Here is a 13924-nt window from a genome sequence, read left to right as displayed (position 1 = left end):
TTTTTACATGCACTTAAACCCTCCCTCACAAGGGCTTTTATGATTCATTCCAAACCCAAAGGTAAAACACCATTCTCACAAGCTTAGAAACACCTTCATCTATTTTGAAAGGGGTTACAAACCCCCAGCCCACAACATGGTTAGAATTACAAAATATCTAATAAAATAAAACAAGGGTTTAACATTTAAACTCTTTCTATTCTACAATCTCATGCCATTTGTTTTGTCAGCTTCTTCTCATATGCTGTCAACCATGTCAAAACCTTGCAACCCTACTTTTCTTATACTTGTTTAATTCTATGTGTTATATTGTGAGATGGAGCAATTTTTTTCCTTAAAAAAGTGGTTGTTATTTTTAATTACAAACTAAAAAGCTGATTCGTTCGTTAAATGAATTAATTGATAATTTTATGTGCTAAAAAACGATAACAAATTTGTTAGTTCTCACCAAATATTGAGTTTGGAAGTAGAGACAAAGATGTTATTTCTTTGAAAAAAAAAAAGGAATTGAATATTTGTTTCAATTTAAAAACATGTCTCTAAAGCTGTAGTTGATTTGAATCATAAAACTATATTTTATTTTTTCAGACCAAACATTATCAAAGTAATTAATTTTGGTACTATTTTTATAAAGTCTTCATCCTTTTAGGTGAAACAAGCTCCATATTTTAATTTACCACCACATTTAGTTTAAGCTTCTTGTTACGACTAAGCCATAAAATTCATCTTTTTCACTGTTTGCTAACAATTTCAATCATAGTTATTAAATATGGTATGAGGTTGGCCCAGGTCAACCTGTGTGACATGGAACTTGACCCCTTGGTCGATGTTAACCTGGAAAAAATAAAAAAATGCTTGAGATTTTAATATTTCATATGGAAAAATTAAGAAACAATTCATATGAATCTAGGGTATATATATAGCTATCCCACGTGTAAAAATTAAGAAACATTTTATATGAACGTGGGCTATGTATAATTATACTTATCCCATGTTAAAAAGTTAATAAACATTCCACGTGGATGTAGGCTATACAAAAAATATGTGAGGTTAAGTATTCATAAATTAATTTAATATTTTTTGAGTTTATTAAAAAATATAAAAAAAAGTCGGATATCATCCGGGTTACACCGAGTCACCAAGGTTTCGAGTTAATTCGGCATGTCGCTTGGGTTTGAATGAGCCAATTGCAAGCCTAGGGTTTGCCTATTTGAAACCTGGCCTAGACTCCAGGTTACCACATTCCAAATCAACTCGTCAGGTAAGGCTAAGTTTCATAACTATTATTTCAATGACCTATATACCCTTTTGTGTTTGTTGGAATCCATAAAGAGACCATAAATAAATATCCATAAAAGGTATTTATTACATAACATGAAGATTTAATAGAGGCACTAGTTCATTGGCTCGTGTTCTGTAGTGGGTCAATATCATTTTTTTTAAAAAATATAAAAAATATTAATAGTATGGAGAATATTTTAATAATATTATTAAACCTAACCAAGTGAGTTAATTTTTTAAACTGCATTCAACTCTTTGCCAGACATCTGGTATGGCTGCCAGACCCAAGAGCCCGAGTTTAGCCACCATGCCAAACCCATGCATATTTTTTGAAAATATAGGAATTCATTTATAATTGTTCTAAAAATATATTTGTTTTGTATTTTAACCAAATATATTTTTATCTCTTCTATATTTTTTTCTTCTATTTTGGGACATTAACAACACGAATCCCTAAATTCATTTCAATTTTTTTCATTAATCTCTAATTTTAGTGAGATATCATTTATAAATTTGCACAAATTAAAATAGTTAAAAGGACAATAAATCTCTTACATGTACAATATTTTCTTTTCATACAACATAATGTATTAGTTTAAAAGTTTTCTTTTATAATCATATATTTCAAATTGTTGTATCTACTAATAGTTATAATATAGAATAAACTCTCCTTGTAACAAACTTTGACAATTAGATTATGCAACAATACATATATAAATAAATTGCTATGAAATTATAAAATTTAGAGAATAAACCATAATTTTTAAAATAATATAAACAAAATGTAAAATGAAATTAACCTAGAATAATTTTTCTTTCTTGAATGATCGTCTACGGGCTCAGGGGCTAATGTTCTGCCTCAAAATATATTTTCAACCCGAATAAATGCGAGGGTTGAGTCATCCAGGCCCAAACCACCACAAACGCAAGCGAACTCAAAACAGAAACTCAGAACCTCGTGGTTTGATCGAAGCTAACCATCGCTCTCAAAATGCCGACGGACGCGGAATCACCATCACCGGAGGAGAAGCCAAGCACCCATCTGCCACCGCGACCAACAACAGAAACGGATTTGACTTCGATACTAAAATCGAAAGCTCTAGAAGAAACCGCGCCATGGATCGACAACGCATTGCAACAAGCTCTTATTTACCAAAAAACCATCCAAGATTCACTCGACATCGCCATTGAATCTTCAAAATCTCGCTTCTCTGAAATCATCACAACTTCCCAGGCTCATTTTAGCCAAACAATTGTGAGCTCATTACTCTATTAAAAAAATTGGCACTAAATGTACCTATTTTTTTATATATAAATTTATACGCATTGTTTTTTTTTTTTAATTATTATTGTGAATTAATTGTAGGATTCTTTGCAAGATGTTAAGTCAGAGATTGGTGTTTACGAGGATAAATTATTTGGCAAGGCTAAAGGTATTAAGAATTTATTGTTCACATTGTAATTGGAGTTGAGGTTTTTTATTTGTTTTTTTGAGGCTTTAATGCTTGGTGATTTTTTTTTTTTAGAGGGGATTAATGTTGCAGCTTCCCATCCGTTGATTACCAGTGCGGTTGCCGTTGGCTTGGGATTCGTAGTTCTTAAAAGTATGGTCCTCAAATTATTTTTATGAATAATTATTGTTTCTACGAGTTAAAGCTTACCTTTTTATGTTATTTAATGAAATGTTTGTCATACGATGCAATGGGTCATTAATTTGTTCTACAAGGAGTTGGAATAAAACTGAATAAGATTGCATGTGAATTCTATTGAAATTTTGAATTTAGTCTCAATGCATGGTGAAGTTTGTAACATATAAGAAGCATTTTTTTTCTTTTTCCGTCTCCAATTGTCTCTGAGGCTTGTTGCTTCTTTCAAACTGATGGTCATTGCTGCCATTTATGTCATGCAGGACCAAGACGCATTTTGTACTACAAGACCTTGCGCCTTTTTACAAGTGAAGAGGTGAGCATAAGGCTCCCCACCTTTTCTTTCCTTTTCTTGCCCAGTAATTAGGTCTGTAACGAAAAAATGCAACCAATTAGGTTTTAAATATGCCCCTTCAATCAGAACTTCTATGTTAGTAACCCGTTGTAATGAGGTTTTACTATGCCCCTTCACTGGCTGAAGGTAAATGTGCTTACAAAAGGAATTACATTCCAAAGGTTACTAAGATGGCCACAAGTCACCTGGATGTCAGTTCCTCCTTTCTGCACTTGTAACTCTTGAACAAATAAATTCACACATGTATATTATGTGTTAGTAAAAATATGAAAGGACACTTGGCTTCAGCAAACACTTTCCCTGGAAACAACTAAAACTACATGTTTGCATAATGTGAGCCATGATCGCTATGCTACAAAATGGAGTTTCACTGCATCTTGCTCAGTGTTTTTCAAATTCCCTTTTGATGATGGGAAATGTTTTTTGGGCGACATTATCACTTCAGTCAAGGATTTCTTTGTTGTTTATAAGGCTGATATAGTTTTGATTCAATAAGTCGATCTGCTATCCATTTGTACAACTCCATGAGTGCAGAAGCATCATGCTAATGCTAAGCATTTGTGGTGAGCACATTAAACATGTATGCGCTGATCAGAACTTTAGTTTCAACCCTATTGCTTGTCACAGGCCTTGCTTTCCCAAGCTGATGCTAAAGTTAAGGAATTGCGACAGTCGATTAGCCTCTTGAAGGCTGAAAGTGAGAAGTTGGAGGTAACCTCTCACTCGTATCATTTATTTCATGACGAGTTATTGATAATGTGTTATTTTTATCTTCGGTTTCTACGTATCTAAACTCTAAACGGAGAAAAGCTGTTTCTTGGTTCAAAATCTCAGTGTTTATTGCTATTCATGGAATGGAAGACCCCACTCTTGAACTATAGTTTACATTTAACATAAAGCCTGCAAGGTAATCTAGGGCAAGGATGAGATTGATTGGAGAAAGTGGAGTTTATATTTTGCATTGCATTGCATCATGAACATGTGATGCACTGTGTGCATCTGGAAAACTTGACAGGAGCCAAATGTACTGATTTTTCTCCATTCCAACCTCCGCTCCCCAACAACAAAAGTCAATGAAGAATACATGTTGACAGAGAAAAAAAAAGTGCTGAAGGAAATATAAATATCAGCAGGAACTCTCTGCCCTGAAAGGTTATTAGTCTGTAGGGAAGATACTCCCTCTCAACCATACTCCTGCAAATCCTACTTCATCTGGAACATATTTGAGGGAGATTCATTGCCTTACCAGGCTGGGATGCAGGGCAAGATTGATTCTGGGAGGGTTTGGTGTTGGGGATGGGTGTTATGACCCCCAGACTGATTGCATATACATGGGGCATAACTAATTTACTCTCTTTGGGTGTGTTAGTGTGTTATTTGACCATTGAACTTCTAAGAATTAATTAGTTGTCAGGTTTATGTTTTGTGAGGAATCCCATTCTCCACCCTGTATGTACTGGGGGGACAGTACAGGATGAGGATGGAATATATTTTAGAAATAGGAGTAGGTACAGAGAATGCATTCCTCAGGTCAAACTGCAGGCTGTTATTCTTAGTTATCTTTTTCCATGTATTCCTTGGGGTGCACCCTGTGACATAAAATACTGTTTTTCAGAGGAGAGCATCATTAGCAGAAGAAGAATTGATCCGGGGAAGGACAAAGCTCAGGTCTGTGAATTTAGAGAAAGGGCTTCTGATGCTCACTTTTGAAAAGCATGGAAGGAGATATTTCCATTTGGCTAATTATTCCAGCTGAAACTGTGTTCTCTATGGTTACAGGCAAGCAGGGAAGCAGATCCAAGGTGTAATTCGCTCAGCTTATAAGATCGAACGACAAGCTACGGGTATGTAATACCACAGCCTCCTTATTGTTGACATTAAGCAAACTAGTTGTATGGATAAAACACATGCTCATCAAATTTGCTTTGTTGCTTCAGGGTTGAGGGATATCCTTCGTGAATTGCCTAGAGCAGAAGCATCTAAATTCCGGTCTCAAGTAAGCATTTTAGATATTAACCATAGACGTGGTGTCCACATGTTTGTATAATCTATTATTAAGATGTGAAAAGAGTATACAAAACTTGCACTTTGTGTTGTATTATATGTTTGTGATTTATCATGGTTTATATTTTAGTTTTGTTAAAAGAAAACAATTTTTCCAAGTTCATTTTCTATTGCTTAGCAGTGACATTAAAATGGAAGAAAAATCTGTACAGATGTAAACTTAGGGTGGGATTGCTCTAGCACACAGATGAAACCAGTCACTTATAGCACCATGTTCCGGGTATGTATGCATGGGCTAGCAAGCAACATTTTAGAATTTCAGGCAAAACTCATTAGGGTCTTAAGGGATAGATTTAGTTTAAGTATTATATATAAAGTAAATGCTCTCTTGAAAACAAATCACTATGATGCCATTATAAGGCTAGAACTTTTGCAGATACAAGCTTTCTTGTGAACACAACTGCTGTGGCCTAGACAATTTTTTTTGCCTACACTTGCTATAATGAATTATGGACTGAGTGCAGGCATAATCATATCTTGTTAAACTTTTTTTTTTTGTTTTATCTTGCTTTGTTTTGTTATCAAAGCATTAAACTTGCATATATTGGATGATTTGGGTTGCAGGTTTCCAGCCTTGCATCTGAGGCAAAGCAAGAAAGGAATGCTTTGTCCAAGGAGGTCGCGAAAATCAGTAACCATGGAATCTCAGTCTGAAATGCTCGTTGCTTCTATCTATTTTTTCCCTTGTAATGGAGGCGTAAGATCTTAATTTACAATCACATATCTTCCATGCAAGAGATGGCTTCTCTTCTTGAAGTTTGAGTTTTGATTTTGCACTTTTAGAAACAAAAGCACTGCCAATGATACTTCCTCAGCAAGGGAATATTTGTCCGTGTGTACATGAATAAAGATGTGAAAGAATTCCATTGCAAATGGATAGACAACGGTAGGAGTACTGCGTTGTCTCAAGCTTTCCCAAATTGCATTGGTCTTTATACCTGGACATTCTGGTGGATGTTTCAACTTGGTAGTTGCTACTGGTCCAATAATATCAGGCACGATGCTTGTGTAGGCTCTCTTATCGGGCTTCAAAATTATGTTAAAGTGTATTTTGTAACCTGATTTGCCTCGCATGTAGGAGAACCCGAGAGTGATTTTAGTCGAAGTGATTTCTTAACCCAGTCCTTGACTACAGAGAAATTATTAGCTGTATCTGGAGTCCTCTTTTCACGTGAACATGTGAATTGTCAGAAATTATCCATACGTCCCATTTTTATATGGGATAGAAGAGTATATAGTATCTTATCGTTACCTCGTCATAGAGCAGTTAGTGAGGCAATGGTACACGATAAAAGTACAAAAACATCTTTTCCATTTTTCTCAACTCTACCAAAATTACAGTTATCTTCGTCATTACTAAGCTTTTTTTTTTTTTTTTACTAAGCTTTTATATGTACTAGTTATTGTGCGGATGGGTTCCTTTAATTATCATCTAAACCAATTAGACCAGCTGTCTGATGCATGCATGGTTTTTTTAAGTTTAATTAGATACTCGGGTGAATTTTTTTTATCATCTAAGTTTACTTTTCAATTAGAGCTTTAGAATATGCAACTCATTGTTGTTGGTAAACCAAACATGGAATTCACGTTTTCATCATTATAAGTAAGCACACCAACATAATAAGCTGGACTAATATCAACTTGCATCATCGCAGTAATTTTAACTTCAATTTTAAATAGATTCCAGCCAAATTGATCATATACCATTCTAGATAGTTTGGTAAGATATATATATATATATATATATATATATATATATATATATATATAATGTAGTAGTTACGAACATGTTACTTTCTTCATTGTAAGTAATTTATCAATATTATTGGGTTAATCAAGGTACATAATTTTGATAAAAGTTTATTCAAATGAAACCCTAACAATAACTTAATCGACAAAAACTGAAATTCATTATTTTCTTTATAAATAAAAAAATTATCAACTTAACAATATTTCATAGCTAATTAACATAATTTATACCTAATTCCATAAAATTCATAATTTAACCTAAAAACCCTAACCCTAATTCACAATCAGTAAAAACTCAAACTCATTAATTTTCTCTATAAATAACAAGATTATCAACTCAATTGATATATTTCATAATTAATTAACATATTTTATACTTAATTCTATATAATCCCTAATTTAACCTAAAAAACCATAACCCTAATTCATAATCAGCAACAGCCCAAAATCATTGATTTTCTTAACAAATAATTAATTAACAATGCAAATTAATGTATTTTATATCTAATTAACATAATTCACAAAACTCTAATTTTTCCTAAAAAACCCTAAATATATACCCTAAAATAACCAAAATAAACAATTAACATAAATTAGCACAAATTCTATTAAATTGATGTATGAGTCGTGTGTAACATACCTCTAAGTGTTGAATTTGGGTGTTGGTGGTGACAAGTGGTGGAAATGGCGGTGGAGGTCGAAAATTCAAAAGGAACCTGCTGGTGGAGAAAGAAAGAGAATAGGTTGTCTCATTGTGGTAGTATGGGTATTTCACAATGGGGAGAGAGGAAAAAGGCTGTAGGTAGTGTCGCATCGCATCGCATTGCGAGTGGTTGTTAAAGGGGAAATAAGAAAAGAAAAAAAAGAAAGTTAGGTATAAGGTTTTAATTTGCTTGGAATAATATGTAACTTGCAAGTCGTTGATGAGGCATTCAATTATCCAAACTATGTTATTTTTCTAAATATTTTTTTGAATATGTTATTTTCTGATCAATTCTCTTTTATTACTATGCTACATAAAAAATAAAAACCTCTTATGGAAAGATCTTTTTATGAAATTAGCATAGTTTGATAAAAGATTTCAAGATATATCATATGATAAAATAGTATTGGGGAAATAACACACTTTTACTTAACTGCGAGAATCACAGTTTTATTAATAAATCGCTAATAGAAATAGCGATCATCTTAAACAGCTGCTATTGTCATTAGCAACTATATTTTCATTATAAAATAACTATTATTTTTAATAGGCTACCCTGTAATTTAAAGGTGTTGAATAATTGATAAATAAGATTAACTTAATTATTTTACATGAATTGCATGAATAATGCGATAATCTTTTGTTACTCTCCTCCAATAGTAGTAGTAACAGTGATATCAACATCAACCCCATATCTTCTCTCCTTGTCTTAACAAACAAAACAACCATAAAAATCCTTTTTTATTTTAAGGTTGTTTCTTATAAAGCCAAGGACTTCTCCTCCAACTTGACTCCATTAAGGTATATCATTAATAGGTCTCTTTTAAATTTTGTTGTAATATTCTTTATGACATTATGATTCGTGGGTTTTTTTTTTGTAGGGTGACACAATTCTATGATCAAAGATGAAAAAACATCAATTACTAGAGATTTGTCAAGGTTTTTGGAGTTTATTAATGAATTTGTAATAAAAAGGCATGGAAAATAGAGAAACGAAGTAAGTTGTTTCAAAGAGAATGGAGAAGAATGTAGATGTACTTCACAATAAGGAAGGTGTAAAATTTTAAGAAGAAAAATGCAGAGTTGATTGGGATGCTGATGAAAGACAAGGCACCAAATGATAACTATTTTTTGTCATTTTTCAACAAAAGACACCAAATATATCATCGACAATAAATTTTAATCAAATTATCAAACATGTGATTCTGAATCATGATTTTTATTATAATTATGATTTTAAATCATGGTTTTAATAAAAACACAAATTAAGAAAGAGGTTCTTTTCAAACTTTGTTTTTTTCCCATAACTTTTTCAAACTATATCATTTCTCTAAAATCTTATTCTAACCATGCCATTTTTTTTAAAAATTCCTTATGCAAGCATATTTCCAATCATGAATGATCAAAGTTTTCAAATTTAAATTTATAAATCATTGCCTTCAAAATACCTAAAAAGAAATAACAAATAATATTATCATAAAACACACCATGCTAAGAAGCATATTAAGAATAATGCTCTATGATTCCTTAATACTATTTGCATCAAAGTTTTCCCTGCAATAAAACACACCATGCAATAAAAATAAATCTTTGATTAGTATTACACATAAAAAAATTCAAAGATTTTACAAACTTTGCTTAAAACATTAACAACTAGAAAGTGAAGAACTATCATTTTTGTTTTCTAAATTTAATAAACCATCTAGTATATTAAAATTGAGAACCTGTAACTCAACTTATATTTATATTTTCTTTACATAATAAATCTTGCGAGGCTAAAATTAAAGGAAAAAAAATGAAGATAACATAAGCACAAGATAAAAAAAAAAAACCCACCCTCTTGTATCTCACTCTTGGAATCAAAGCATCATACTCAAAAACTTTCCCACTCTCTTTGACTTCAAGGAGAGCTAGTAAGTATCGATGGACCGTCACACACCACATCACCTGTTATCACTAATCAGTAAATACAAATTAAACAATTAGAATTATCTGTTATCACAAGCCTGATTACATCAATGACACTAAAAAATAAAAGACAACTATTTTTGAGTTTACAAGTTGAATAAAGATGTATATTTTGAGTCATAAAACATATTTGGAATAAAAAGTTCATAAAATTATGATTTTTATATGAAACAAGCGATCAATTAACATAGCTAGCCAGTTAGTTGAGTCAGATAATTGGACTTTTATGTTGTCCCGCTTTAGAGGCGTGACATTTATTAAATATAGGTATTCTGAAACACAACAAAATAGTTATCACACTTAAAAATAATAATATTTAATAAATATAGTACTTTTAGCATGCTATTTTAACAAATCTTTTTAAACATAATATTCCACTAATTTTTTACATTAACTGTGCTATGTTTTTTCAAAAAAGAAAACATCCGAGTCGTCCCTCTCCGAAGCAGTTCTCTACTCTGCCCTAAAAACACAAATCAGTCTGATTGAGACTAGTCATCCAGTTCTCCACAATCACAATCACGTCCATAAAAAAATGGGCCACATCGTCACCGGTAACTGTCCCCCTCTGAACTTAGCAGCCAGTCACTTAACTGCAATAAAGACTGCAAGTTCAATCCATTTTACCCCCAATCTTCAAATTTCAAACTCTCTCTCTGTCTCACACAAAAACATACCCTCCCCCTTCCTTCTCCCCCTCTGAGTAACAAAATTTCATAAAGTGAGAGCAAAAATAGGAAAAAGAATATTCCCTCCGTCTCATCTGGCAGTGAATCACGTGTAAAGTCACTCTCGTTTCATGTATGTAATCTCCTCTCACAAGAGGCACGCAAATTCAAGATGGTAGTTGAAACATTTAAATCCATGGGACCGAAAAAACAAAATTCAAATTTAATTACTAAGATTAGCGGCGTTTACTTCTACAGATTGATATTTAAAATAACTAAATATAAGCATCTAAACTGTTGTTCTTATACGTCGGAGTCAAGCAGCCTTGATAAGTGATCGTTAAAACTTTAAACCCGGAATAATGTCTTCGAAAGAAATTAAAGCCAAGATTCAATTACTCACAGGCTGCACTACTAATCTCCTTTTTCAGGGTTTTTTAACAATAAAAAAAGGGAATTTGATAAAATAACCACCAGTTACTATACTACTGACTCCTTAACCGCTAAGATCATTACACGTTAGCAAACTTCATAACCTTGATAACCGTGCTGTTGCTGCTGCCTCAACATCATCTCTTTCTGTCTCCGGAGCTCCAAAACTTTACGGTGCGAGTTCGAATGCTGAGTCAGCACAAAAGTCGGGCTCGCTGCGGGTCGGTATTCGGGTACGAGCCGACCCGACTTGTACCTTACTCCACAAGCATTACATAGCGTTTTCGGCCCCAGCGGACCCGTCCTCCACTGCGGCGTCTTCTCCGACGCGCAGTGAGTGCACCTCCGAGATCCTCCTTCCGTCTCCGCCGAAGAATGTGGCGCTCGGTTATTTTCCTTCTTCAGTCTCGATTCCCCGGTCACCGCAGTCTCGATATCTGCCGAGGAGGATGTCGCGGTGGTGGTGGTTCGTGAACGTTTGCTACAAGATTTGATGCGAGACGACGTGTCGGTTGGGATATTAATGGTGCTTGGAAAGTCAGTGAACGAGTCCTCCATGAATTGCGATAGCCACTCTAGCTCTGCCACGTCATCACTCTGCAAAAAAGAAGAAGAAGAAGATAAGTATAAAAACATTTTAGTGAAGTTATTTTTTTTACATATAATTTAATTAAGAAATGATTCAGAATTAAAAAAGAAGAATAGAAATAGAGAGCGAGAGATGGAGAGGGAGTGTTGAAGAGTGGCCTACTGGGACTGAGAGATGGTCTGTGAAGTCAGTGGAGAGAGAAGAAGTGTTATTAATATAGGTGGTGGGAGAAGGGAAGAAGTGGTGGTGGTGGTGGTGGATGGAGGAGGTTTCAGGTGGAGGAAGGTGGTGGTGGTGGTGGTCGGTGGAGGAGGTGAGAAGGTCATCATTAGAGAAGTCTAAAAGGTCATCAATGAGAAAATAATCAGGTGCGCTGGTAGAGACTCCTCCATAGACATTCATTTTTTTTTGTGTTTTTATTATTTGATGTGGGCTTTAATTATTTCCCTCTCCAGCTCTTACTCTTGGAGAGGAAGGATGCATAGGATAAAGAAACCCAAGAGAGAGCCTAGCTACAGAAAACTAGAGGATTGAGTTGCTCCCCATCTCTCTCTCTCTCTATCTCTCTCTCTGAAGGGAGCAAAATGGAGGAGAGAGTAGGAATTTTAAAGGGTCAAGTAAGAGTGGAGGTTTTCATGCACTGATGGACACATGGATACACATGCTTGACTAGTTGTGAAGATATGGGGGCTAATGGATTTATGCTGCCCATAGGCAGGCTGTAGTTTAGCTTATCAGCTGGCTTATTAATTATGGGGTGTTGCCAGTTACGGGTGGCATTAGTTTGTGTGATTAGATAGTTTAATTAGTTATAATTAATTATAAGCACTGAAAACGATGGTCCCTAATTGGTTATGAAGCAGTGTTGCCATTAAGGAAGAGAGGGTTAGGCTCAGCTTTTATATTCAAAGCTATAGTTTTTGTTTTTTATCAAAAAATGGAGGCATGGACATTTTTAATTTCAATGTGGATTCATTATTAGAACCCCCCTCTCCTGAATTAAAAAAAAATCACGGGAATTTCACATCTTTATAGTTGATGTTTAAATCTGCAATGGATAAAATACTTGTAAACTTGGACGGCAAGTGCCCTCCAGCTAAAAGATATTGACTAATTGAGACGAGAGAATTGGAGATAAATGCCCTCCTCCTTCCTGATTGCTTATGCATCTCATCATTGAAGTTACCTTCTTATTAATCACACATCACCGCTATTCACGTACTTTTCTGTGTCGGCAATGCTGACTAAAGTTTACTTGAAAGATTGCTTGTGCAGCAACACATAATTTGTATTTTTACTTCATACTCACTCCTAATATTAATAATTAATCACGTTTAGAACAATCTTAATAACTTGAACACCGGTCATGCCTTAAGATTCTACCTCTTCACTTGATCTAGCTACCAATTTCTATTTCTTGATCTTTTAAGTTACCAAATTTCCTTTTATAAACATGAAATATCTAGAAGTAGATATCTTATTTGCTTGGTATCTACCCAATCGATGCCTGTATATCATTTGATGTTAAAATTACATTTTTAAAGCAAACTTCAAGTATGTTAAGATTTGAAAAATTGCATTCATATGTTCTTCACTCAATTGTGTACATAAACTAGCTTATACACTTATATTATAGGCTATGTATCTAAAAGTGCTACCATCCACGTTGAATTTTATTATTATGAATCATGTTATTGTTCTTCCTTCTTAGGTTCATGGAACAAGTTCCCATTTGGAATTTCTTTGCGAGGCCTCCATTTTTTCATTCATTGCTTTTGTCCTCTTTGGGTTAGCTAGCACGTACATCATGCACACTACTAAGAATAAATATAGAGGATAATTGATTAATAATAAACGCACACAATTCTGACAGACACATACATATTGATGTGATGCCTAGTCTTGGCTATATAGTCTGCATCATTTTATTATTTAGTAATTTTTTTGTTTAACTTGTTTAGGTATCTCGATTCTAACACTTTGAGATGGCATCGTTTGTATTGAGTTTATAAGGTATAGGTGTTGGAATTAAGAATATCTCATTCTAATTCTATAAGTAATGATGTTGGCGTTTATCCTGATGATGGCTTGAAGATATCTTCTATTAACCACCTTGTTGATCAAGCAGTGAAATCATTTCTTGTAAAATCCCTTTACAAGTTCATCGATAACTTTCTTAATGGTTGGAATATATAGCTTACAAATCATTCCACTATTAATCTTTTCTTTGATAAAGTGTTTATTAACTACCATGTGTTATATTCTATTATGAAAAATTGGATTTGAGCAATTGAGATAGCAACTTTATTGTCATTATATACCTTAATAGGCAAGGATTTAAGAACCTTCAAGTTTTTTAAAGCCTTTTAATCCACATAACTTTATAAATCCTATAAGCAATTGTTCCAAACTCATCTTATGCACTTATCCTTGCCACAATAACTTTTTTTTGCTTCATGAAGTAATTAA

General features: G+C 33.7%; 2 protein-coding genes across 2 annotated transcripts; one reads left to right on the top strand and one right to left on the bottom strand.

Annotated features, from left to right (window-relative positions):
- The first annotated feature begins 2171 nt into the window (after positions 1–2171).
- LOC118042268 (RGS1-HXK1-interacting protein 1) lies at positions 2172–6498 on the top strand. Its single transcript, XM_035049884.2, has 9 exons — positions 2172–2536; positions 2648–2714; positions 2808–2885; positions 3191–3243; positions 3910–3993; positions 4898–4950; positions 5062–5126; positions 5220–5278; positions 5911–6498. The coding sequence occupies exons 1-9, from the start codon at positions 2273–2275 to the stop codon at positions 5998–6000; spliced, it is 813 nt and encodes a 270-aa protein (XP_034905775.1). The 5' UTR covers positions 2172–2272; the 3' UTR covers positions 6001–6498.
- Positions 6499–10801: 4303 nt separating this feature from the next.
- On the bottom strand, positions 10802–12350 carry LOC118042281 (GATA transcription factor 4). The gene is made up of 2 exons (XM_035049907.2): positions 11618–12350; positions 10802–11463 (listed from the first exon to the last, which is right to left on the bottom strand). The coding sequence occupies exons 1-2, from the start codon at positions 11855–11857 to the stop codon at positions 10954–10956; spliced, it is 750 nt and encodes a 249-aa protein (XP_034905798.1). The 5' UTR covers positions 11858–12350; the 3' UTR covers positions 10802–10953.
- Positions 12351–13924: the final 1574 nt, after the last annotated feature.

Source organism: Populus alba, chromosome 2 (genome assembly GCF_005239225.2).
Source record: "Populus alba chromosome 2, ASM523922v2, whole genome shotgun sequence".
NCBI classification, from domain to species: Eukaryota; Viridiplantae; Streptophyta; class Magnoliopsida; order Malpighiales; family Salicaceae; genus Populus; species Populus alba.
Note: the sequence above shows the minus strand (reverse complement) of the source record. Positions and strands in the feature narration are given on the sequence as shown.

What these genes read in the sequence shown, in the direction of transcription:
- LOC118042268 (XM_035049884.2), top strand. Translation starts at nt 2,273, where the DNA reads ATGCCGACGGACGCGGAATCACCATCACCGGAGGAGAAGCCAAGCACC. An exon ending in CTGAAAGTGAGAAGTTGGAG is followed by an intron (nt 3,994 to 4,897) that starts GTAACCTCTCAC and finishes ACTGTTTTTCAG; the next exon opens with AGGAGAGCATCATTAGCAGA. An exon ending in GATCGAACGACAAGCTACGG is followed by an intron (nt 5,127 to 5,219) that starts GTATGTAATACC and finishes TTGTTGCTTCAG; the next exon opens with GGTTGAGGGATATCCTTCGT.
- LOC118042281 (XM_035049907.2), bottom strand. Translation starts at nt 11,857, where the DNA reads ATGAATGTCTATGGAGGAGTCTCTACCAGCGCACCTGATTATTTTCTC. An exon ending in CAGACCATCTCTCAGTCCCA is followed by an intron (nt 11,464 to 11,617) that starts GTAGGCCACTCT and finishes TCTTTTTTGCAG; the next exon opens with AGTGATGACGTGGCAGAGCT.